Consider the following 27,364-nt stretch of genomic DNA (forward strand, 5'->3'; position numbering starts at 1 on the left):
TCATCTGCAAACTTGCTGATCATACCCACAGTGCCCTCTTCCAGATCATTTACGTATATCACAAACAACAGTGGCCCCAGCACTGACCCCTGTGGAACACCACTGGTCACCTTTCTCCATTTCGAGAAACTCCCGTCAACTACTACTCTCTGTCTCCTGTTGCTCAAGCAGTTCTTTATCCACCTAGCTAGAACACCCTGCACACTATGTGACTTCACTTTCTCGAATAGTTTTCCATGGGGAACCTTATTGAACACTTTACTAAAGTCCATGCATATGACATCTACAGCCCTTCCTTCATCTATCAACTTGGTCATTTCCTCAAAGAACTCCATTAAGTTGGTAAGGCACGATCTCTCCCGCACAAAACCATGTTGCCTATCACTGATAAGCCCATTCTTTCCCAAATATAAATAGATTTTATCCCTCAGTACCTTCTCCAGCAACTTTCCCACCACTGACATCAGGCTCACTGGTCTGTAGTTACCCGGAATATCCCTACTACCCTTCTTGTACAGGGGGACAACATGAGCAACTCTCCAGCCCTCCGACACCTCACCTGTATTTAAGGATGCGACAAAGATATCAGTCAGGGCCCCAGCTATTTCCACTCTCACCTCCCTCAGCAACCTGGGATAGATCCCATCCTGGGGATGTGTCCACCTTAATAACCTCTAGCCTACCAACACATCTTCCCTACTTATGTCAACATGATCCAGAGTTATCAAACTTCTATCTCTAATCTCAACATTCATCATGTCCCTCTCCTCAGTGACGACACTGATGCAAAGTAATCATTCAGAATCTCAGCCATTCTCTCAGGTTCAACACACAACCTTCCTTCCTTAACCTTTAGTGGATTAATCCTTTCTCTAGTTACCCACTTGCTTCTTATATAAGAATTCTGGATTAGTGGTGCTGGAAAAGCACAGCAGTTCAGGCAGCATCCGAGGAGAGGTAAAATCAACATTTCGGGCAAAAGCTCTTGACCTCTTCATTTCCAACTGCCGTCGGGACATTAACGACCTCAACCTGTCTACCCCCATTCCCCCCCCCCCCCTGCCCCCACTCCAACCTGTCACCCTCACAACGTGCTGCCCTCCGCTCCCTCTGCTCCAATCCCAACCTCACCATCAAGCCAGCAGATAAAGGGGACGCAGTGGTAGTCTGGCACACTGACCTCTGCACTGCTGAAGCCAGATGCCAACTCGAGGACATCTCCTCCTACCACCCCCTTGACCATGACCCCACCCCCATCACCAAACCATCATCTCCCAGACCATACAGAACCTCATCACCTCAGGAGATCTCCCACCCACAGCTTCCAACCTCATAGTCCAGGAACCCCGCACTGCCCGGTTCTACCTCCTTCCCAAGATCCACAAGCCTGACCACCCTGGCCGACCCATTGTCTCAGCATGCTCCTGCCCCACTGAACTCATTTCTACCTACCTCGACACTGTCCTATCCCCCCTTGTCCAGGGACTCCCCACATACGTTAGAGATACCACCCACGCCCTCCACCTCCTCCAAGACTTCCGTTTCCCCGGCCCCCAACGCCTCATCTTCACCATGAATATCCAGTCCCTCTACACCTCCATCCGCCATGATCAGGGCCTCCAAGTCTTCCGTTTCTTCCTCTCTCGACATCCCCAACACTACCCTTCCACTGACACTCTTATTCGTTTGGCCGAACTAGTCCTCACCCTTAACAATTTCTCCTTTGAATCCTCCCACTTCCTCCAGACCAAAGGGGTAGCCATGGACATCTGTATGGGCCCCAGCTATGCCTGTCTCTTTGTTGGCTACGTAGAACAGTCCATTTTCCATAATTACACCAGCACCACTCCCCACTTCTTCCTCCGCTACATTGATGACTGCATTGGCGCCACCTTATGCTCCTGCGAGGAGGTTGAGCAATTCATCAATTTCATCAACACATTCCATCCTGACCTTATATTTACCTGGACCATCTCTGACACCTCCCTCCCCTTCCTGGACCTCTCCATTTCCATTAATGACGACCAACTTGACATCGATATTTTTTACAAACCCACCTCTTCCCACCCTACCTCCTGAAAAAATGCCATCCCGTATTCCCAATTTCTCTGCCTCCGCCGTATCTGCTCCCAGGAGGACCAGTTCCACCACAGAACACACCAGATGGCCTCCTTCTTTAGAGACTGCAATGTCCCTTCCCACGTGGTTAAAGATGCCCTCCAACACATCTCGTCCACATCCCGCACCTCCGCCCTCAGACCCCACCCCTTCAACTGTCACAAGGACAGAACGCCCCTGGTGCTCACCTTCCACCCTACCAACCTTCGCATAAACCAAATCGTCCGCCGACATTTCCGCCACCTCCAAACGGACCCCACCACCAGGGATATGTTTTCCTCCCCAACCCTTTCCGCCTTCCGCAAAGACCGTTCCCTCCGTTACTACCTGGTCAGGTCCACACCCCCCCTACGACCCACCCTCCCATCCTGGCACTTTCCCCTGCCACCGCAGGAATTGCAAAACCTGTGCCCACACCTCCTCCCTCATCTCCATCCAAGGCCCTAAAGGAGCCTTCCACATCCATCAAAGTTTTACCTGCACATCCACCGATATCATTTATTGTATCCATTGCTCCCGATGCAGTCTCTACATTGGGGAGACTGGCGCCTCCTAGCAGAGCGCTTTAGGGAACATCTCTGGGATACCTGCATCAATCAAACACACCGCCCTGTAGCTCAACATTTCAACTCCCCTTCCCACTCAGCCGAGGACATGGAGGTCCTGGGCCTCCTTCACCGCTGCTCCCTCACCACCTGACGCCTGGAGGAAGAACACCTCATCTTCTGCCTTGGAACACTTCAACCCCAGGGCATCAATGTGGACTTCAACAGTTTCCTCATTTCCCCTTCCCCCACCTCACCCCAGTTCCAAATTTCCAGCTCAGCACTGTCCCCATGACTTGTCCTATCTGCCTATCTTCTTTTCCACCTATCCACTCCACCCTCCTCTCTGACCTATCACCTTCATCCCCACCCCCATTCACCCATTGTATTCTTTGCTACCTTCTCCCACCCTCCTCCCTAACCTATCACCTTCATCCCCACCCCCACTCACCTATTGTACTCTATGCTACTTTCTCCCCACCCCCACACTCCTCTCATTTATCTCTCCACCCTTCAAGCACTCTGCCTGTATTCCTGATGAAGGGCTTTTGCCCAAAACGTTGATTTTACTGCTCCTCGTACGCTGCCTTAACTGCTGTGCTTTTCCAGCACCACTAATCCAGAATCTGGTTTCCAGCATCTGCAGTCATTGTTGTTACCTTCTTATATAAAAATAAAAGGCTTTGGGATTCTCCTTAAGTCTGCTCGCTAAAGCTATTTCATGACCCCTTCTAGCCCACTTGATTCCTTGTTAAAGACTGGTCCTACTCTCTCAATATTCCTCCAGGGCCTGTTCTGTTCTAAGCTGCCAGGACCTTATGTACGCTTCCCTTTTCCTCTTGGCTAGTTGTACAATTTCTTCTGTCATCCATGGTTCACAAATCTTGCCTTTCCTATCCTTTGCTTTCAGCTGGACATGCCTATCCTGCACGATCTTTAACCTTTCTTTGAAAGCCTCCTACATATCAAATGTGGACTTCCCTTCAAATAGTGTGTCCAATCCACATTTCCCAGCTCCTGCTTAATTTTGATATAATTGGCTTTGGCCCAGTTTACTAATCTTCCCTTTTGTGGGTATATTAGGGGCATATTTATTTCTGGGCTGTATATTGGTGTATATTTATTTATACATTTATGGGGTATTTTGGGGGCAATATAAGGATATGCTCCCCAGGAATAATTATATCCCAAATAAATATACTCCCAGAAATAATTATACCTAATAAATATAGCCCCCAAAAATAAATATACCCCAAATAAAAATACCCTCAGGGTAAACATAATCCCCAGGAATACGTATATATTTATTTCTGGTGGTAGATTGAGGCATATGTATTCATGTGGTTATTTATGGCTATATTTCGGCGAATTTATTTATGAGTTTTTTTTTACTCATTTGTGGGATGTGGGCATTGCAGGCAGGGCCAGCATTTATTGCTTGTCCCTAGTTGCCCTTGAGAAGGTGGGGGTGAGCTGCCTTTTGGAACAGTTGCAGTCCATGTGCTCAAAGTAGACCCACACTGCCCTTCGAGAGTGAATTCTAAGATTTTGACTCACAGACACTGAAGGAATGATGATGTATTTCCAAGTCAGGATGGTGAGTGGCTTTGAGGGGAACTTGTTGAGGGTGGTGTTCCCATGTATCTGCTGCTTTTGTCCTTCTAGATGGAAGTGGTTGTGGGTTTGGAAGGTGCTGTCAAAAGATTTTTAGTGAATTTCTGCAGTGTGTCTTGTATATGGTACACATTGCTGCTACTGAATGTCAGTGGTGGAGGGCGTGGATGCTTGCGCATGTGGTGTCAATCAAGCAGGCTTCTTGGTTTTGGATGGTGTCATGTTCTTGAGTGTTGTTGGAACTGCACTCATCCAGGCATGTATTCCATCACACTCCTCACTTGTGCCTTGTAGATGGTCAACAGGCTTTAGGGAGTTAGGAGGTGAGTTATTCATTACATATTTCGAATCTCAGACTTGCCTTTGTAGCCATTGTGCTTATGTGGCAAGTTCAGTTGAGTTTCTGGTCAATGGTAACCCCCAAGATGTTGACAGTAGGGAAATTCAGAAATGATACCACCATTGAATGTCAAGGAGTAGTGAAGGATTTTTTTTCTTAGAGATGGCCATTACCTAAAATTTGTGTGGTATAAATGTTTCTTGCCACTATTTCTGGGGGCTGTATATATACTGAGGGTATACTTGGCGTATATTTATGTCTGGGTTATATTTATTTAGGTATATTTATTTCTGGGGTATATTTATTTCTGGGTTATATTTATTTGGGCATATTTATTTCTGGGGTATATTTATTTCGGTATTTTTATTTCTGGGGTAGATTTAATTCTGGGGTATAATTATTTGGGTATATTTATTTCTGGGGTATATTTATTTCTGGCTTTATTTATTTGGGTATATTTATTTCTGGGGTATATTTATTTCTGGGCTATATTTATTTGGGTATTTTTATTTCTGGGGTATATTTATTTCTGGGCTATATTTATTTGGGTATTTTTATTTCTGGGGTAATTTATTTGGGTATATTTATTTTTGGGGTATATTTATTTCTGGGCTATATTAATTTGGGTATTTTTATTTCTGGGGTATATTTATTTCTGGGTTATATTTATTTCTGGGCTATATTTATTTGGGTATTTTTACTTCTGGGTTATATTTATTTCTGGGTTATATTTATTTGGGTATATTTATTTCTGGGGTATATTTAATTGGATATTTTTATTTCTGGGTTATATTTATTTCTGTGTTGTATTTATTTGGGTATATTTATTTCTGGGTTATATTTATTTCTGGGGTATATTTATTTGGGTATTTTTATTTCTGGGTATATTTATTTCTGGGTTATATTTATTTGGGTATTTTTATTTCTGGGTTATATTTATTTCTGGGGTATATTTATTTCTGGGCTATATTTATTTGGGTATTTTTACTTCTGGGTTATATTTATTTCTGGGGTATATTTATTTCTGGGGTATATTTATTTGGATATTTTTATTTCTGGGGTAATTTATTTGGGTATATTTATTTTTGGGGTATATTTATTTCTGGGCTATATTAATTTGGGTATTTTTATTTCTGGGGTATATTTATTTCTGGGTTATATTTGTTTCTGGGGTATATTTATTTGGGTATTTTTACTTCTGGGTTATATTTATTTCTGGGGTATATTTATTTGGGTATTTTTATTTCTGGGTTATATTTATTTCTGGGGTATATTTATTTGGGTATATTTATTTCTGGGGTATATTTATTTGGGTATTTTTATTTCTAGGTCATATTTATTTCTGGGGTATATTTATTTGGGTATATTTATTTCTGGGGTATATTTATTTGGGTATTTTTATTTCTAGGTTATATTTATTTGGGTATTTTTATTTCTGGGGTATATTTATTTGGGAGAATCTCCAACAGCGGCTCGAGTCGCTGAGACAAAGCCCGGCGCTCTAAGGCACTGTGATTGGCTGCGGTCTAGCCAATCCGCTGGGCCGCCCGTGAGGCGCTGACCAATAGCAGTGTAGAATCTCCAGGTTGTGATGGTTTGGATTTAAAGAGCCGCCCGAGAGCGAGGCTTATTAACATATACACACCCAGAGAGAGAGACATATACACACCCAGAGAGAGAGAGACAGACACAGACAGAGACATACATACACACACACACACACACCCAGAGAGAGAGAGAGAGACACACACACCCAGAGAGAGAGAGAGAGAGAGAGAGAGACATAGACATAGACATATACACACCCAGAGAGAGAGACAGACATAGACATACACACACCCAGAGAGAGAGAGACATAGACATACATACACACACACACCCAGAGAGAGAGAGAGAGAGAGAGAGAGAGACATAGACATACATACACACACACACCCAGAGAGAGAGAGAGAGAGAGAGAGAGACATAGACATATACACATACACACCCAGAGAGAGAGACAGACATAGACATACACACACCCAGAGAGAGAGAGACATAGACATACATACACACACACCCAGAGAGAGAGACAAACATAGACATACACACACCCAGAGAGAGAGACGCACACCCACACTCACCCCCAGAGAGAGAGAGAGACGCACACCCACACTCACCCCCAGAGAGAGAGAGAGAGACATAGACATACATACATACACACACACACCCAGAGAGAGAGAGAGAGACAGACAGACACACACACGCCCCCAGACAGACAGAGAGAGAGACACACACACACCCAGAGAGAGAGAGAGAGAGAGACAGACAGACAGACATAGACATACACATATACCCAGAGAGAGAGAGAGACAGACAGACACACACACACCCAGACTCTGATTGAGACCCAGAAAGAAAGGGTCTCTCTCACTCACACACACACACACCCAGAGAGAGAGACACACACACACACACACACACACGCATCCAGACCCAGAGAGAAAGAGACACACACACACCCAGACTCCGAGAGAGAGACAGACACAGACACAGACACACACACCCAGACCGAGAGAGAGGCACGCACAGACCCAGAGAGACAGAGACACACACTCACAGACACAGACTGAGACGCACACCCAGAGACAGAGATTCAGATTCACTCAGTCAGAGAGAAGCTGAGACACACACACAGAAACTGGGGCACAGAGACAGAGACAGACGGTCAGACACAGAATAAGAGTGAGACACAGAGTGTGTAAGAAGGTCACACAGAGGAAAGAAGGTCAGAGAGGGTAGAAAGAGGGATAAACTGAGTGAGAGAGAGAGAGACTGAGGGAGGCTCAGAGAGACAGATTAAGAGGAGGGTGTGTACACAGGCAGGGACTGACAGGCACTTTGTACAGGGATAGACACAGAGAGAGAGAGAGAGGGCGGTCTGGGGGAGGAGAGAGTGAGCGGACCGGGAGCAGAGAAACGGCGGTTTCCTGGGACAGAGAGAGAGAGAGAGAGAGTGTCCCGGAGCAGGGGAACAGAGAGTGGTGTCTCTGTGTGAGGGTGTGTGTACACGGACAGCTCCCCTCCCTCCCGGAGAGAGGGGCCTGAGGCCTGGGCACCGACTGTCTTCCCCTCCCCGCGGGGACCAGGAGCTGAGTGACCGAGAGGAGCGGAGCGGGCCGAGGGCACGGGCCGACGGAAGGTAAGGAGCAGGAGCCGCCGCCTGGAGCCTGGGCCCCGGGGCCGAGAGGAAGCGGGAGTCCCGGGGACACGGGACAGGGCACACCCCGACAACCACCACCACCCCCCCCCCCCCCCAACCACCCACCCCCACCCATAAATACCCCCATACACACATCCCCACTCCCCCTCCCCCCCCACACCCCCCCACTCGCCCCCCCACACCCCCACTCGCCCCCCCACACACACACCCACCCCCACTCCCACCCCCCACACATCCCCACTCCCCCCCCACTCCCCCCCACACACACCCACCCACCCCCCACACACACCCACCCACCCCCCTACACACACACACACACACACACACCCCTACACACACACACACACCCCTACACACCCACCCACCCCCCACACATCCCCACTCCCCCCCCCACACATCCCCACTCCCCCCCCACTCCCCCCCCTCACACACACCCCCACTCCCACCCCTCACACACACCCACCCACCCCCCTACACACACACACACACACCCCTACACACACACACCCACCCCCCTACACACGCACACACACCCACCCCCCTACACACACACACCCACCTCCACCCCCCCCCCCCCCCCCACACACACAAACACCCCACCCACAAATGCCCTGGGAGTCTGTCTGTCTGTCTTCCCCCCGCCACCCCCTCAGGCTGGGAGTCTGTCTCCCCAGGTTCCTGGATCTCTCAGGAAACCCAGTCTGACAATGTGCCACGTGTAAGCTCTGATTTCCAGCCTGTCTCTGTGCTGTGTTCGCACACTACAGCAGCAGCAGCAATCTCACAAGAGGCAGCTTCCATCTGAGAAATGGACATGGAAACGAATGAATCACTCCAGTCCTTACTGCCGAACACACACCCACAGGGCTAGCTTGCTGATGGGAAAGCCTAGAGCTGGAGGGTGGATAGGAAGCAACTTTACCCCTTTTGTTGATGGGTTTAAAGGGGATTTGAGGTAAACCTTCTTCACCCAGAGGTCTGAATGCACTGCCTGGGAGAGTAGTTGAGATGGTAACCTCACAAACTTGAGAAAGCATTTGGATGAGCGCTTGAAATACCGTAACATTCAACCACCATGGCTGGATCTTCAATGTATTAAAGGCTGGGTTAATAGATATTTGATCGTTGAGGCAGTCAAGGGTCACTGGGGCAAGGGGCAGGGTGGAAAGTAGGGTTGGTCAGCAATGACCTTTAGTGAATGACAGAGCAAGGTTGGTGGGGGCGGGTGGGTTGATGTGAATGGTCTTGTTGAAATTTGGGGGTGTGGGTGTTGCTAACTAGGCCACAATTTATTGTCTGTCCCTAATTGCCCTTGAACAGGTAGCAGTGGGCAACTGCCATCCTTGGGTGTAGGTAATCCAGGTAGGAAGGTTGCAAGATCGTGACCCTGTGACAATGAAGGAATGCTGACGTGCTGTGGAACTTTGAAGGGAACTTGCAAGTGTTGGTATTGCCAAGATCATCTGGCATGGGAGTTCACTGGCTTTGAAGATGCTGTCAAAGGCAGCTTGGCAATTTACAGCAGTGTATCTTGTACATGATACTCACTGTTATAACTGCGTTATTAATGGAGGGAGTGAATGCTGAAGGGTGCCAGTTCGTGGGCTTGATGGTGTTGAGCTTTTCGAATCTTCCTGGAGCTTTTCCAATCCAGGCTGTTTGGAGAGTTTTCCATTGACCTCTTGATATGTGCCTTAAAGATGGTGGACAGGCTTTTGGGAGTCAGGAAGTGAGTTACTTGGTACAGAGTTCCCAGGCCCTGAGCTGCTGTTGCAGTTGCAGTATTTATATGACTGGTCTTGTTCAGTTTCAAGTCAGTGGTAATCCCCCGGGTGTTGGTGGGGGAATCTAAAGCTGGTAATGCCACTGAATGTGAGGGTGAAATGTTTGGATTCTAGTTCACTGGAGAAACTTATCACAGGCCTGGGTGATGTCTAGGTCTTGCTGCATGTGGAAATGGTCTGCTTCAGTACCTGATTTTGATTTATTATTGTCATAAGATACAGTGAAAAGTATTGTTTTGTGTGCTTTCCAGACAAATTATACCTTAACGTGAATACATATATAAGAGTAGTAGAACAGAATGCAGAATATAGTGTTACAGCTACAAAGAAAATGCAGAACAAGATCAACTGTATATCAGAGATCCACTTAGAAGTCTGTTAACAGCAAGGAAGAAGCAAATAGTGCTGAATGTTGCTCAATTATTTGAAATACGTCTGATCTTATAATGGAGGAACGGTCATTGCAGCAGCTGAAGTTAGTTCACTGGCTGGATGTGCTGCTCTGTAGACCTCTGATCTGATTGCATGGTTGTGCTTTTGGGTTGACGGCTCATTTTCAGGTGTGTTTGGGTCTACAACTCACATGCCTGTCTTCATTAAATTGAGCTCTGTCCCCTGGCTTGACATAGTAATAGAGTGAGGGTTATAGAATCATGGAGATGTACTGGACCAGGAGGTTGCAGGTTGTGCAGGAGTGCAATTCTTCTGCTGCTGCTGGCCCACAGTGCCTCTTGGGTAACCAGTTGGAGTTGCTTGATCTGTTTGAAGTCTACATCATTTAGCATGGTGATAGTGCCACACAACACCATGGTGGGCATCCTCTGCGAAGATGGCACTTTGTCTACATGAGCTATCTGGTGGTATCTCATACCTGTATTGTCAGGGACTGGCATTTGTGTTGGATAGATTGCTGAGGAGGGCATCAACTTTTTTTATCCCCCTCTTGTTGGGACCCCATTCCCTGCTGCATGTCCAGACTAGGAAATGTGTCCTTTAGGAATTGGCCAGCTCATCACATAGTGATGCCACTGAGGCAGACGGCAGACTTGGGAATGGATATTGAAGGACCCTCCCCTGCAGTCAACCACCACCACACCCTCCCTAAAAGACAACCTTGTCACTCTCAGTCCTTTCTTCAAGTGGTGTTCGACATGGAGGAGCACTGATTCATCGGCTGAGGTGAGTGGAGTTAGTGGGATGTTTGACTTGATGCTGTGAAATTTCATGAGGACCAGAATCAAAGGTGGAGTCGTCCCAGGGCAGGCCCCTTCCCATGTATGTGACTGTGCAGTCACCACTGGGTTGGTCTGATTAATGATTGCAGAGAAGATCCTCATGGTGTCTCAAACGCTGCCTGTAATGTCAAGTGTAAGACTGAGTCAGGCTGTTAGACTAGCCTATGGAAGCACTCTCCCAATCTTGGAGCAAGCCTCCAGTTGTTAGTAAAGAGGATTTTGCCAGATTGTCAGGGCTGCGTTTGTCATTGTTATTTCTGTTGACTAGGTTGCTGGGTGGTATGTCCTACTTCAGTCCTTTCTTTAGACTTTGTAGCACTCTATTGTATAATACTGGTAAAACGACCATTTCAGTCAACAGTTTGGAGTCAACTGTTTTGTTGGTTGGTCTGGACTTCCATGGCGGCCAGATTGGGTAAGGGCAGTAAATTTCCTTCCCTCGGCCATCAGTGAGCCAGGTGGATTTTTGCAGCAATAGTTTGATGGTCACCACTAGTTTAGCTTTCACATTCTGTTTCATTTTTTAAAAATTAATATCCAGTCATCTGTTGTGGGAGAGTTTGAATCCCCATTCCCCAAAACCTGAGCCTGAATTACTTTGTCCAGTGACATTACCACCACACCACAATCTCCTGTTACTTATGGACCTCTCTCTTTATGATATTATCGATGGATTGAACTGTTCAATGGAATGGAATTTGTACATATTGTGAGACCCTTAGAAATGCCTTAAAATATGAAGCTTTTTAAATTTCTTTTGAAAGAGCACATTGTTCCGTGTTTATTATTGTGACAATGTTGTTTCATATGGTTTGTTGTTTATCAGCAACTGTAGCTTGCAATGCAAGCTTCATTTTGGCATTTACTGGCTCGATTATGTGGAATGAATAAATGTACTTATACTGTTACTCAGACTTTCCAATCTGATCCAGTAATTGGGACAAATTGCTGCACGTCTTTGTGAAATAAAGTTGTGCCAAAGGATCAAACTTGTCCTGAAGAAGGGACTATTCTAGAAGTTGGCCAATGAGAGATGCAGGGCCCTACAAACAGTTATAAAAGATCCTAGGTCTGAGGATAAACAGGCTGCCTATGAACTGACAGGTTTTGTTTCAAATTGCTAAGTGGGAAAAGAACATGTGTTCCTCATGTTTGTGAGTGGATTCTGCTCTACCTCCCTGGTTGGGTTAACTGAAGTTGATTCGGGATCATTTGAGTTACACTTTCTTGATACTAGTATGGACATAAAGATGGCATGGATGTATAGATGGAAATTGGGTTGACTCAGTTAATGGTCTTGTGACTTGGACAGGCTCGGTGAGTGGACGGATGCATGGCAGATGTAGTTTAATGTGGATAAATGTGTTGTTTTCCACTTTGGTGGCAAGAATAGGAAGGCAGATTACTATCTAAATGGAGTCAAGTTAGGTAAAGGTAAAGTACAACGAGATCTAGGTGTTCTTGTACATCAGTCAATGAAAGCAAGCATGCAGGTACAGCGGGTAGTGAAGAAGGCTAAGATCATGCTGGCCTTCATAACAAGAGGAATTGAGTATAGAAACAAAGAGGTCCTTCTGCAGCTATACAGGGCCCTGGCGAGACCACACCTGGAATATTGTGTGCAGTTTTGGTCTCCAAATCTGAGGAAGGATATTCTGGCTATTGAGGGAGTGCAGGGTAGGTTCACGTGGTCAATTCCCGGAATGGTGGGACTATCATATCTTGAAAGATTGGAGCCACTGGGCTTGTATACACTTGAGATTAGAAGGATGAGAGGGGATATGATTGAGATTGTTAAAGGATTGGACACTCTGGAGGCAGGAAGCATGTTTCTGCTGATAGGTGAGAATGGAATCAGAGGACACAGTTTAAAAATAAGGGGTAGGCTATTTAGAACAGAGTTGAGGAGAAACCTCTTCACCCAGAGAGTGGTGGGTGTATGGAATGCTCTGCCCCAGAAGGCTGTGGAAGCCAAGTCTCTGGATACTTTCAAGAAAGAGATGGATAGAGCTCTTAAAGATAGTGGAATCAAGGCTTATGGGGATAAGGCAGGAGCAGGATACTGATTGTGGATGATCAGCCATGATCATAATGAATGGTGGTGCTGGTTCGAAGGGCCGAATGGCCTACTCCTGCACCTATTGTCTATTGTAATATTTTGTGTAATTTGTTAGTCTACTCAAAACCTGTTTCAATGTTCTGTTTTGGCATTACCACCTCAAATGCAACAGAGGCAAGGTATTTCCTGCACTCAATCATCTCTCTCACACAGGCCGAACTCAATCGAAATTCACCATCCACTTGGCCAAATTGTATATCTCAACTCTTTCACAAGTTCATCCAAACTCTTTGTAGCATCTCTGACTGCATTCATCTATTTTGGTACTTTCAGCTTTGACAGTATTGAACTACTTCACCACCAAGCTGTTGAATGAATAACAGAGACAGGAGGGGATGTAACTGCCCCCGCATTAATGTAGCTGGTGCACCTTGGCAATTGTTTCTCACCTTGCCCCCCTGCCCCAAGATCAGTCATTGGACCTTCCTCTCCTGCATCTACGCAAGGGTGCAGCTTCCATGTGTGTGATGGTAATCTCCAAGTGTATCTTGCAAACAACACTGTTTAACAGCAATTGATGAATGTCACACCTCGTTGGCTAAATGTTGGGAAAATGTAATTTGATGGAGCAGGTTAAAAATAAACTTTGTTCCCTTGTTATTAATGGCATTGCTTTCCCCACTCACTTGTTCAAACTGAAGCAAGCTGAAAAATCCTGGTTAGACTGAGATAAGTGCACCTTAACCTAGATTATTTGTACTCCTATAACACTGTAAATGGTTCCTGAAATCCTTATCCACCTTGACTCTCACTTCTACCAATATCCTCTAATCTATGTGTGTGTCAATTTGCTCAAGACTCAGTTGCTTGTGTTTTGTGCCTCTTGCTTGTTGATGCTTTTTAAAATTCTCTCCTTCCTGGTCTTTGATACAGCCAGCCTTGTTTCCTGTATCCTATGTTCCATTTTTATATTATTCATCTCCATCCCAAGCTTTGCCAAGAATCCTTGGCTGCCTAAACTCTTTAACCAGATTTCAGTCATATCTTGGGACTATTACATCATGCGTCATATGTTCCTATATTCTCTTTGTCTGCCTTTTAATTTGTTTTCTTCTTTATTGTCCCTCCTTTCCTCTCTGTTTCTCCTCCCTGCTGGAATAGAAATCTGATTGAAGCTTTCTGTAGCTCGGGTAATGTATGAATGTTTGAATTTTTTCATATTTGAGACTTTTCAGATAAAAGTTTGCCCCATCAGCTTCTCTTCATGTTTTTGAAAAATTTCAAGAGATTCTCCACCCCCATTGCAGCATTTAAAAATAGCTTTATCTCCCTTTCATTTTGACATCATCCTCAGCCTGACCTCGTGGTGAGTCGGTCTTGAGTTTAGTCAGCTGTTTAGTCAGCATTCGGTTTTCTAAATTCTGGGAACATTCGACAAAACTGCAGTTTTTTTTTGAAGTGTGCAATTTCTTCAGGTCTTTTATGTATTCATGCCTGAGAGTATCACTTCAAAGTTTTTTTTATTAATGTGTATTCTCAAAGTTTGTACAGTTAGAATAGTGATGGTATAATGCAGAGCCTAAAGGACATAATGTGCTAGATTAAATTCCCGGTCTCTGATGTGTTCTTGCTGAGCTGCTTTGACCTAGGTGCTGCCTGGCTAAAGCTGTTGCTCGTGATTGCTAATGTAAGATCTTGCTGGGAAGTCTGGATAAATTGGACTGAACTTGACTCTGATGCCCTGTCTATTGAATAGTTGAATGGTGCTTACTGTCTGGTTTCCGCATTCTTTCACCCGTTTGGCTGTGGTATATTTAGAAACTTACTAGAATAAGAAAACGGAAAGCAAACAAAACTTATTAATAGGGGACAGCATCATGTGAAATACTGTTTACTTGAGGACAAGAAAGGTATTTTTTACTTTGGAATATTCAAGGAGCGCAATTAATGCACCAGTACATTAGTGTCCCACAAAGTGTGTTACTTATTCATGTCTAAAGCCGTGAGTGTTTTATAGTATCATAGATTCATACAGCACAGAAACAGACCCTTTTGTCCAACCAGTCCATACCGATGATAATCTCAAACTAAACCACCTGCCTGCTCTTGGCCCATATCACTCCAAACCCTTTCCTATTCATGTACTTATCCAAATGTCTTTTAAACGTTGTAACTGCATCCACGTCCATCACTTCCTCAGGAAGTTCACTCCATACACAAACCGTGTGAACAAAGTTGCCCCTCATGTCTTTTTTTCAATCTTTCTCCTCTCATCTTAAAAATATGTTCCCAGTCTTGAAATCCCCCACCCTAGGGAAAAGACACCTGCTGTCCACCTTATCTATACCCCTCATGCTTTTATAAACCTCTATAAGGTCACCTGTTAACATCCTAAACTTCAGTGAAAAAAGTCCCAGCTTATCCAACCTCTCCTTATAACTCAAATCCTTCATTTCCAGCAACATCCTGGTAAATCTGTTTTGAACCCTCTCCAGCATAATAACATCCTTCCTGTAACTGGGTGACTAGAACTGGACACAGTGTTCCAGAAGAGGCCTCACCAATGTCCTGTACGACCTTAACATAACATCCCAACACCTATACTCAATGGTCAGAGCAATGAAGGAAGCATGCCAAACACCATCTTATCACCAATCTATATGTGATGCAAATTGATTTTTGAGTTCCTCAGAAAGGTAGAATTGTATTTGGAGGGTGACTCTTATTCCTCCTTTAGAAAGTTGTGCATTAAAATCTTAAACCTAAATATCGACTCAATCCTGCCAATTGTCCAAAGGCCCCACCCACAAAGTTAGTACTTTTGAGGAATGATGCCCTGCAGGTTATCATGACTGGGTCAGCACAATTTCAGTTCAATCTTTCCATTAGCTTTGTACCATTTGCAACCTTTTTAAGGTTCAGAATTGATAGATTACCCCAAAAGAGTGATCAAAACCTTGAGTGATTTAAAGATGGTTAATTAACGAACAACAGCGTAGATAGAATGCAAAGGCTAAATAGATAGAAGCATATAACCTGTTCCAGGTGGGTGTGGCTTACTGATCCTGGAGGGCCGATGGATGGATGGTGCAGAGTTTTGTTTACCTGTAGCTGTGACAGGACCATTAGACTAAGCAGCTAAAGTATTAGGAAACTCTTCCCTGATCTTTCTGATTATCTGAAGAAGGCAGTGGCCTAATGAGAACTCTTCCCCCTGGTCCAAGTGAGCATTAATATATTTTTATTTCTTGGAGCTGGTTGTTTGCTTTATATCAATCACTTATTTGAGCAGCTCTGGCCAATGAGGTGGGAGAGTTACCCTTCCCTTGCTCATTACTTTAGCTCAAGATCACATTTAGTTTACCTTGTACTGTGCATCATTATTCGCCTTTTCTCGATGTGTAAAAAAAATAAGGCCCAAGATGCCATCATTGAATGTGAACAAGGAAGCCTACACCAGAAGACGTTGATGTTTCTATGGACTGAGTGTGAGAGTCAGTGATTTCTCTGCTGAGATGGCTCGTGCTCTGCCTATCAATTGCGTAAGAATTCTGTACCTATTCTGAAAAGTATCAATTATTAAAGGACCCTTTTTTACTCTTGTATCGGCTAAAGTGATGAATTTATCAGTGCACCACTGCCACAGGCTCTGTCAGAAAGACTTATTCCCATTGTGCATTGATCATACCGAAAGTGATCCAGTAGAATAGCTAGAAACGTTCTTTCTTTCAAAGCAAATAAAATATTTTTTAAATGAAGAAAATGCCAGAGTGTGATTATGAAAATGATTTTATACGTTACTTAAGCCACACCAGCATAGCTGTCACCTGATCCTTCAATGCATTATGCCTTTGTTTGCAACAAGAGTGTGACAAAAGAGGGTTTTATTTTTGGGAGCTTGCTAGTGATCAAATTACTGAAGTTGTGTTCATAGTCTTCAGTCTTCAAGTTTAAAAGGAAAGGTAACACGCTACAGCATGTTTAGAGCTGTTTGAGATTGTCCCTGGTGTTTAATGCCAGCTACATAATAGCCGTACACCACATGATGTTTGAAGGACTGACTCTGCTAAGCTGGCCTGAGAACGCGAAAATATATTAGCTTTTCACATGACTGCTTGTACCTTTTTAGGCAAATGTTTTTACTGAGTTCGAATAGCGAATGATATATATTACTTTCTGTTTGAATGTAGACAGCAAATTTGCAATTGTTGCAATGGATGATTTGGAAACAATGGCTTTCAAGTCTGTTGAGGACGAAACTGCGTATTGGAAAGATCTTGCTCTAAAATACCAACACTGGTAGTACCAAACAAGGATATACTGATCAGAACCATGTGTGGCTCAGATCAGTAGCATTTACTGTGAATATCTGCTAATGGAACATTTTGAATATGTAAAGCTATAAGCTGGTGTGTCTCTGTGCAAATTCTGATCACTTTAGCACAAATGTAATTCCCCTCCATATTTGCTTCCTATAACTAATCATCACTTTAATTTATTTCATAAATGGTTAAGGTACTGACTTTGCAATTGAAATTATTTAACATAATTTATCAGAGTGTGAAGAGGCCGTTCAACTTAAATAGTGTGTGCTGGTACTTATACTCCAGATTAACCTTCTGCACCACACTTCTTCATCCAACCCCATCTTCTTTCCATTCTGTTCTCCTCTCTCACTCTCTCTCTCACTCTCACTCTCTTTCTCTCTCACTCTCTGTCACTCTCTCTTCCATATTGATTCCTTTGAAAAGGAGATCTCTGTAATTTATTTCCATTTCTCCCTGTGGTTTCACATTACACTCTCTGGGTATTACAGTTTCTCCTGATTTCTTTATTGGAATATTAGTGGCTACCTGGTATTTTCAGACCCTAGTTTTGAATTTTCCCCACGTGGTGGCATCATGAACCAAATTTTATAAAATCAAGATAGTATGCTAGATATTATTTTGTTGACCCCATCATTAGTGCACAGACTACTCGGGAAGAGCTAATCGAGTTCCAGGAAGGGAGCCGTGAACTAGAAGCGGAATTGGAGACTCAGCTTGAGCACGCTGAAAGCAGAAATCGAGACTTGCTGTCAGACAACAATCGTCTCCGCGTGGAACTGGATTTATTTAAGGTACATCAGTGGGAAATGGACACTGCAATGTGTTATTGAAGTAGCTGCATTATTTACTTTGTGGCAGTACTTATTCCAACAGGAAGGGAGGCTTCTCTGTTTTGATGAATGGAGCATCTTAGAGGCTTGGTGCCTGTGTTATAGACTATAGGTGCAGGAGTAGGCCATTCTGCCCTTCCAGCCTGCGCCACCATTCGATATGATCATGGCTGATCATCCTTAATCAGTATCCTGTTCCTGCCTTATCTCCATAACCCTTGATTCCACTATCCTTGAGAGCCCTATCTAACTCTTTCTTAAATTAATCCAGAGACTCGGCCTCCACTGCCTTCTGGGGCAGAGCATTCCACACAGCCACCACTCTCTGGGTGAAGAAGTTTCTCCTCATCTCTGTCCTAAATGGTCTACCCCGTATTTTTAAGCTGTGTCCTGTGGTTCGGCACTCACCCATCAGCGGAAACATGTTTCCTGCCTCCAGAGTGTCCAATCCTTTAATAATCTTATACGTCTCAATCAGATCCCCTCTCAGTCTTCTAAACTCAAGGGTATATAAGCCCAGTCGCTCCAGTCTTTCAGTGTAAGGTAGTCCCGCCATTCCAGGAATTGACCTCGTGAACGACGCTGCACTCCCTCAATAACCAGAATGTCTTTCCTCAAATTTGGAGACCAGAACTGCACACCATACTCCAGGTGTGGTCTCACCAGGGTCCTGCAGAAGAACCTCTTTGCTTCTATACTCAATCCCTCTTGTTATGAAGGCCAGCATGCTATTAGCCTTCTTCACTACCTGCTGTACCTGCATGCTTACCTTAATTGACTGGTGTACGAGAACACCCAGATCTCTTTGTACTGCCCCTTTACCTAAATTGATTCCATTTAGGTAGTAATCTGCCTTCCCGTTCTTGCCACCAAAGTGGATAACCACACATTTATCCACATTAAACTGCATCTGCCATGCATCTGACCACTCACCTAACCTGTCCAGGTCACCCTGTAATCTCCTAACATCCTCCTCACATTTCACCCTGCCACCCAGCTTATTATCATCAGCAAATTTGCTAATGTTATTACTAATACCATCTTCTATGTCATTAACATATATTGTAAAAAGCTGCGGTCCCAGCACTGATCCCTGCGGTACCCCACTGGTCACTGCCTGCCATTCCGAAATGGAGCCGTTTATCACTACTCTTTGTTTCCTACTCTTTGTTGGTTGTCAGCCAACCAACTTTCAATCCAAGTTAGTACTTTGCCCCCAATACCACGTGCCCTAATTTTGCTCACTAACCTCCTATGTGGGACTTTATCAAAAGCTTTCTGAAAGTCCTGGTACACTACATCCACTGGATCTCCCTTGTCCATCTTCAGAGTTACATCCTCAAAAAATTCCAGAAGATTAGTCAAGCATGATTTCCCTTTCATAAATCCATGCTGACTCTGACCTATCCTGTTACTACTATCCAGATGTGTCGTGATTTCATCCTTTATAATAGACTCCAGCATCTTTCCCACCACTGAGGTCAGACTAACTGGTCTATAATTTCCTGCTTTCTCTCTTCCACCTTTCTTAAAAAGTGTTGTTCTTGGTTCTTTAATGGATTATGATGCCTGAGGCGAAGTTAGCATGTGCCCATTCCCAATTGCCCTTGAACTAGATGACTAGCCAGACCAGTTCAGAGTGAGCCACCTTATTGTAGATCTAGAGTCATATGTAGAGCAACTAGGCAAAAGTGAGGACAGCAGATGCTTGAGATTAGAGTGGAGTGTGTGGCGCTGGAAAAGCGCAGCAGATCAGGCAGCATCTGAGGAGCAGGAGACGAAGGGCTTTTGCCAAAAATGTCAATTCTCCTACTCCTTGGATTCTGCCTGGCCTGCTGTGCTTTTCCAGCAATATACTCTTGACTTGCATGTAGGTCAGACCAGTTAAGAGGGGCAGGTTCCTTTTTCCTAAAGGATGTAGTTTGATAGGAAGCTATACGTTAGTGAGCAAGACAAGCTTTATATTCTATCTTTTGTTAATTACATTTAAATTCCATGAGCTTGTGGGGTTTGAGGCTGTTTCTGTGGGACAGCAGCCTGGTTGTGTTGGTTACTATTCCAGGGATATTACGACAATGCCACTCCCTTAGTTAGATGTAGCTCGCCCCAGTGTTTCACTCAAAATGTCCAAGTATTTTACACTTGATCATGCAAGTAGTGGATGATGAGTTGCCATGCCTACACTAATGGGCAATGTATCTCTACTGCTAGAGTGTGCCTAAGTCATTACAAACTGGAACCACATTGGAATGGTGATTTTGTCTGTTTACTTCAGAACGGTTTATAAACTGCTGATGGGGAGAACCCTTATTATTTGCTTCTGAAAGGTTTGGTGACCCTCTGTGCCAATATTCTGTTTTGTACTGGGGCAGTTACCCAGGCATTGGGCCCTTTTTTATGTTTGTAGAAAATGTGCGCACAATTGAAGACGTTAAATGCTTAGATTTTTTTCCTCCCTCCTCATCCTTCAGTTTTATCTTCTAAACACTGCACAGTGGTAGCATTGTCTGGCCAGGAAAAGAGATCATAGCAACAGTAATGCATTCAATTTAGCTTGGTGGGACTGTACCCAGTTTATACGGGCTAGCTGCCCATTCACACTGGCATAACATCCACCTCTGCAGTGGGTTTATTTTGTGGCAATGCTGTTTTGGCACAAGTTCAGGTTTTAATGATACTTTGAATTATTTTGTTACTGTCGATGGGTTGAAGTGTATCCAATCACTTATAAATTAGAATATTAAATTATAATATGAATATAATTTCTGATTTCACTGTTCTAAGTGTTAACTTGGAATGTTAAATGTACCTATTTCAATGGTGAGCCTGCTTAGTTTCTTGTTTTAATTTGTAGACCCTTTCTGAGGTATGCTTTATCTCAAATCCTATCTCTGCTGAAAGACACTTTGTGGTAACCTTGCAAACTTTTGCTAAATTAATTAATCAGCTTAAAAGAGTATCCTTTTCTAAAGCAGGCCACGTAGGCTTGCTTTCTTTATGAAGACTGAGTGCAAACAAGTGTCTGAGGAAACAGGCAATCCATTGTTTGAATCTGCTGCTGAGCTGTCAGCTGGGAGCATGTTTGTGCTCTTCAGGGGCACTCAATTTCCAAGTCAGAGTGATTGGGACCAATTTTTCTTTGTTGGAATTAAACAAATTTTCCGTGAGAACGGCAAAAAGTCTAAATTGCATTTAACATCTGGAAGCTGTATACTGTAACTAACTGTATTGCAAGTAGGCTGTCTGATACTTTCATTTGTTTAATTGAACTGTGAGAAACACATTCCATTACTACAGTATAATGCCTCTCTGGCTAACATCTGGGGGTTGGAGGGGTTACTTTGAACAGTATTTATCTCCGTGATGCATTACAAGTAGTAATTTGTGTGATAGTAATGGAGCAGTGAGAGTTGATACAATTTGAGAAAATTTCTGCGTGGTGTGTTGCATAATACTTGTTTTCTTCCTGTTGCATTTTGGCGATGTGTTACATATGCTTTGTGGTGGCATGACCATTTGAATGAAGGGATTCGGGTGTCTGTGTTGAACCAGCATAAGAGAGGAAATAGACTATGATGGAGCAGCTTTCTGATTATAGTCTACCATACTTGATGGAAAATTAGTTTTTAAAAATTTTCTTTTAGCCAATGCCGTACTGATTCCCTGACCTTTTTAAATCTTTGTCTAATTTAAACATCGCTTGCTTCAGTGGGCATGTCTGGGGTATGCATTCGTGGGAATGTGCATCCTCTGATGTGGCAAACCAAGTTTAAAAATATTCTTCGCTGAGTTTGATTATTTTCGCCATTTAATGGGGAAAATAGGAATGACCCAGAGTAGGTAGATTTGAGATTGTGTTTTAAAAAAAATGGAATTTATGCTTTGGATTCCATGTCTGTTATGACATGTAAACAGCAGCAAATCCCACCCACTTCCCACCCCTCAAAAAGTTTAAAATTCTAGGCTTATTTTTTGAAATGCTTCTCTGCTGGTTACTTGCAGTCCCAGCATAGACATTGCCTTGTTTGTATTGTATGGTGATCTTATAGCTGACATAATGACCATAAAACAATGGTGCATTGCGATTTGCAACCATTTACCTTTGTGCTACTAAATTTCAACTGCCTGGGAAAATCCCATATGAGCCAGCTGTATTAAAATGAGTTTGTTTCTGTAAAGGTCGTCAGGAACATTTCAGTTTCTCAGCATGCCAATATTTGACTTTGGTGTGCTGGGTGGTGTTTACTTCAGAGGCACTGCTACTGTGAGATGGGCTTGAAAGCCACCTGTCCTAATATCCCTTTCCTGTGAACTTTGAAAATTTAATCTATCAAAGTGCAAGTTGGTGTTCTGTCTTTCATAACCAGCTACCACCTCACCCTGCCCACCTGAAAAAGCAAGATCCTCAATAAATGGAATGCTATCCTTAAAATTGGATGTCAATAAAAAACTAAGATGCGTTATAATTGTGGAGATATTGGGTGAATTGCAGTCTTGATATTTTTGTTAACTATTGGAGTCTGTATTTTGCATTGACAGATTGGTGGCTTTGGTGTGCTAAGAAGGTTAGAGCTAAGGGAAGGGGGTGAGGTTGCAGTAATGAGCTCCTCGTGTGTGAAACCTCTCTTCAGTTTCGCAACCTTGAAGCACATCCTTTTGCCAGTATACAATATCCGTCAGTCTACCTTCTTATAACAACCCTGCACAGGTCATTTAATTTCTGGATGGGATGGGGAAGATGCCAACTAATTTGTCTTTTGATGTTTCATGTAGTGGAATAACATTTGTGAGCACCACTGTTGAAATAAGAATGTTTGTACAAGTTATTGAAGTTAAACCTGCAAGTGGGATGGTAAGTGAGATGTCTGATGATTGAGCTGAAAGTGCTGTGGTTGAAGGCAAGAGGAGCTGTCTCCAGTGTAACACTATATATCTGTCTCAGCCAGTGGAATATAAAAGAAAGATTTATAATACCAAAATAGTAATGGCTTGGAAACAGAATTTTGGAAGGTGTAAAGGGACCAGTGAACGAACCTTGTACAAGGCCAGGCTGCGAGTTACGGTGGTGCATTACAGTCTGTTAGTGCTAAAGGGTAACGAAGCTCTGAAACTGCCCTGATTCCAGTCTGTAATAACCCCACTGCCTTCGAGGAAATGATGAATCAGTGAATATTTCAGCAATCGAGCAGGGAAGCATTGTTAATGCCATTATTTAGAGTCCAAACTCACTGTGGGATTAATACTGAAGGGAACAAGGATAGTTTGAGGCCTTGAATATAGAAATTACAGGAAAAGGTCAGCAGGTCTGGCAGTATCTGTGGAGAGAAACCAGTTAATGTTTCAGGTCGAATAACCCTCCCTCAGACCTGAAAAGTTAATTGATTTCTCTCCACAGATGCTGCCAGACCTGCTGAGTTTTTCCCAACAATTTCTATTTTTGTCTCTGATTTACAGCATCTGCGGTTTTTCTGGTTTTTAGTTTGAGGCCTCAGTTGGGCTGTCTGTTTGTTTGCAGCCAATTGAAGATTAAACTGTGTGTTTCCCTTCAGAGGGTGCTATCAAGAGAATTGATTGAGATGGGACACAATGGCCATTTTATGATGGAGATTGAGTCAGGTTGTGACAGAATGTTCTGGACTTCTGGCAGTTGTCATTAGGCAAGTCGGACTCTGGAATTGTCCTGATTGGGGCACATGTCTACTCTACTTGTCTGGTTCACAGTAATTAATCTGCCTGAGTTAATGTAATGACAAACAAGTTATTGTGGTGTAATAAACTGAGTATTGTTATCTAAGACAGGAGCCTCTTCTGCTGGACATACTTGTGGTCTGCCTTCCACTGTAATCACCCTCTTGCATTTAGTACAATTACCCAGTTAACCGTAGGCGATTATTGGAGGGCTGGTTCACCCTAACATCAAGTCACCAGTGGCTGGTTCTCATGCATCATGTTGAGAAAGCATCTGGAACATATCTGGTAAACCTTCTGTAGGTGGTGGGACAGTCCTGTGATTAACTGACATTGGAAATATTGGGAAGTGGGCAAGTGGAAAAGAAATCCAAAAGTACATCCCTGTCAGGATTAGAGTAATTTTAACATGAACATTCTTTCTTTAAGTACAGCATATCATTACTTCTCTTCCTACCTCAGTGTATTCACCTCAGAATATTTGAACACCTCTCAAAATTTCAAAGTAACCATGAGTAATCCCATGACTGACGTAATATTTCATGAGTTATCTAATGTAATTTGTAAGATTACTGGGTACAAGGTATCTTATTTCTGGAAGTGTAGAAAGCGGGTTCAATATTTTTTATTCTTTCACCAGAAGTGAAAGACCATGTGTTGTCCATCCTGTAATTGTTCCACAAGGTGATGGTGAGCTGCCTTCATGAGCCAGAGTGGTCCATGTGACATGGATTGACCCACAATGCACTGAGGGAAGGAATTCCAGGATTCTGACCCAGTGACAGTGAAGGAATTGTGATATATTTCCAAGAAGGATGGTGAGTGACTTGGAGGGGGACTTGCAGGGGGTGGTTTTCCCATGTAGCTGCTGTCTTCTGCATCCTTCAATTTTTCTGGAAAGGCTGTCATCAAATGTCTGACCAGGTGAACCCTCCTTCAGTGCCCTTATTCACTAGGATCTTACCTTGAGTGTTTTGAAATAAATGCATCCAACAGTGGTTGTTGAAAATGTAACTTCTGCTCTTTTTCGGATCCTCTCTATGGGTTCTGTGTTTGAGCTCAGCTGCAGCATTAAGAGGAAGCCACAAAATTACACTGTGGTGGCTGTAGCCTTGACCTGGTTTTCTGTGTGCTATTTCGGAACCAGTTACAGAAGAGCATCCGGAAGATCTGCACTAGTGGGAATGGGGCTGGTGGCAGGATGGGATGTGGAATTGCAAGCTTTTGAGAGAGGGAGGCTTGGATGTGACAATGTTTGAAATAGTTGCATAAGTTAAGAGTCTTTTTCTGGGCAGATGATGTACTTTTTGACAGCTAGTTTGAGACGAACTGCTTTCAGTAACTGCTCTCACTAAGTTCTGTTTTGTTATCAGCTTTAGGGTGCTTTAAGAAAATAAGTTTTTCAAAAAATCTATTCTAAATGTAATCAACTGAGTATTGTAAAATCCTCTTGTCCTGACCATGCTGTGCTAATTGGTACCTGCTGGGTGAAGGCATGGGGAACTAGGCCATGGTTCTCTGTCTGACTGCAGGGAATTCTCATTCCCAGCAGGAACAGAGGGGGAGGGGAGTGCTGTTGTGGGTAAGGAATTTAATTAATTGAAGCATAACTTTCAGCAAGAAGTGTTGAACAGCAATGAGCTGAAACTCAACGTAAATGAGTATTATGCAGTTTACCTTCGCTCATCAGGCAAGTGGAGAGTATTCTATCAGACTCTTGAATTAACCTCCTGAGGAGATGGTGGTCTAGTGGTATTATCACTGGACTGTTAATCCAGAAATTCACATAATGTTCTGGGGACCTGGCTTTGATACCATCATTAAAAATGGTAGAATAGAAAAAAAATCTGGATTTAAAGGTCTAATGATGACCATGAATTCATTGTTGATTGTTGGAAAAACCCATCTGGTTCACTAATGTCCTTTTAGGGAAAGAAACTGCCATCCTTACGTTGTCTGGCCCACATGTGACTCCAGACCCATGGCAATGGGGTTGACGCTTAACTGCTCCCTGGGATGGTGAAAAAAATGCTGGCCTAGCCAGCGACATCTTCATCCTGAGAATGAAAAATAAAGAATGGCTGTGACTTGTAGATGGTGGATAGGCTTTGACAAGAAATGAGTTACTGTAGAACTCCCAGCTTCTGATCTGCTGATCAGTTTCTGCACAGTGCACCTTCTGTGATATTGCCAGTGGGTATTCATTGATGGTAATACCGTTGAATGTTATGAGGGGATGGTTAGATTCTCTTGTTGGAGAAGGTCATTGCCTGGCACTTTTGTGGTATAATATTTGCCACTTGTCAGCCTGAGCCTGGGCGTAGTCCAGATTTTGTTGCATTTGGACTGGGTTTGCTTCAGTATTTAAGGAGCTGTAAATGAACATCAGCGAATATCCCACTTCTAACCTGGTGACAGAAATAGAATCATTGAAGCATCTGAAGGTGGTTGGGCCAAGGACACTGCCCTGAGGAATTCCCATAGTGATGTCCTTGGATTGAGAGGAATGGCTTCCAACAAACAGACTCAGCTTCCTTTTGTATGACACAATGCTTGGAGAGAACCCTCCTGATTTCCATTGATTCTGGATGTCTGTTACCTGCTGCCTTGATGATCAAAACTGTCGCTCTCTACTCACCTCTAGAGTTCAGTTTAGGAAGAGCTAATCAGTCTAATCTCGTTTTCTAACACTTAGTCTGTATCCCTGGAGTCTACGTGCTGCAGACACCTTTTCAGATAGATAATCAGTTGAGGCTTTCTCTATTTACCCCTTTTTTAAAATTTCAGGCAATGTTTTTCACTATCCTTCAGTTAAAATATGTCCCCTTCAATCATTCTACCAATACTCTCTCTTAGTTATTGACCCCTCTGATAATGAAAATAAATCCTCCCCAATCCATTGTCTCCAGGCCCTCACAATCTTGTGAACCTGAATCGAATCTTCCCCCCCCGTTTCCTCAGTTCTCAATAGGACAGCCCTGACTACCTAATCTTCCCTTTTGGCAAGCTGTGAGTTTCCAGTGCTGCCAAAGTCCTCGGAAATGGTTTTTTGTACTGATTTGGGTGCCTTTTTACCCTTTCTGAATTGGGATGACCAGAGTTGCAAACAATACTTGTGTTGTGGCCTAACCTACTCTGTTAACAGCTTGAGTAACTTTCCTGCTCTTTTATATTCAATACCTGTTAATCAAGGAATATATTCCATTTGTCTTAGCAACCCAAGTCCCTCACTTCCTCTCTCTATCCTCTGGATCCTCCCAATTGTGGTGTATGCCTTTGACTTGTTGGGTCTTCCCAAATGCATCTTATGCTTCTCCGGGTTGGCTTCAGTTTACCACTTTCTTGTCCACCTGACCGATGCAAATTGTTTACATTTGTTGTTCACAGCAGTTGGCCAAGATTGTTCCTATTTAAACAGCTTTAGGGAAGGTAAGCTGCACAATACTCCATGTAAATGAGGAATTTTTGCTTGCCTTTTGGATGTCCTGGGGATTGATGGTTGAAGGGCTTAGCTTTCAGAATTATTGGTGAGCATTGTTTGCTGTGATTCCAATGGTTTGAACTCTCTTCACTTCAGTACATATTAGTCTTCTATATACTGCCTAAGACAACAATGTTAAA

General features: G+C 43.6%; 1 protein-coding gene across 1 annotated transcript in view; it reads left to right on the plus strand.

The window, feature by feature from the left end:
• The first annotated feature begins 6,902 nt into the window (after positions 1 to 6,902).
• Positions 6,903 to 27,364, plus strand: part of nde1 (nudE neurodevelopment protein 1) — a 43,452-nt gene continuing 22,990 nt past the window's right edge. The window contains exons 1-3 of the mRNA XM_072560157.1: positions 6,903 to 7,798; positions 17,088 to 17,196; positions 17,863 to 18,016. Coding sequence (XP_072416258.1) covers positions 17,111 to 17,196; positions 17,863 to 18,016 — 240 coding nt within the window. The 5' untranslated portion in view covers positions 6,903 to 7,798; positions 17,088 to 17,110. The remainder of the gene's footprint in view (positions 7,799 to 17,087; positions 17,197 to 17,862; positions 18,017 to 27,364) is intronic.

This window comes from Chiloscyllium punctatum, chromosome 40 (genome assembly GCF_047496795.1).
Source record: "Chiloscyllium punctatum isolate Juve2018m chromosome 40, sChiPun1.3, whole genome shotgun sequence".
NCBI lineage: Eukaryota > Metazoa > Chordata > Chondrichthyes > Orectolobiformes > Hemiscylliidae > Chiloscyllium > Chiloscyllium punctatum.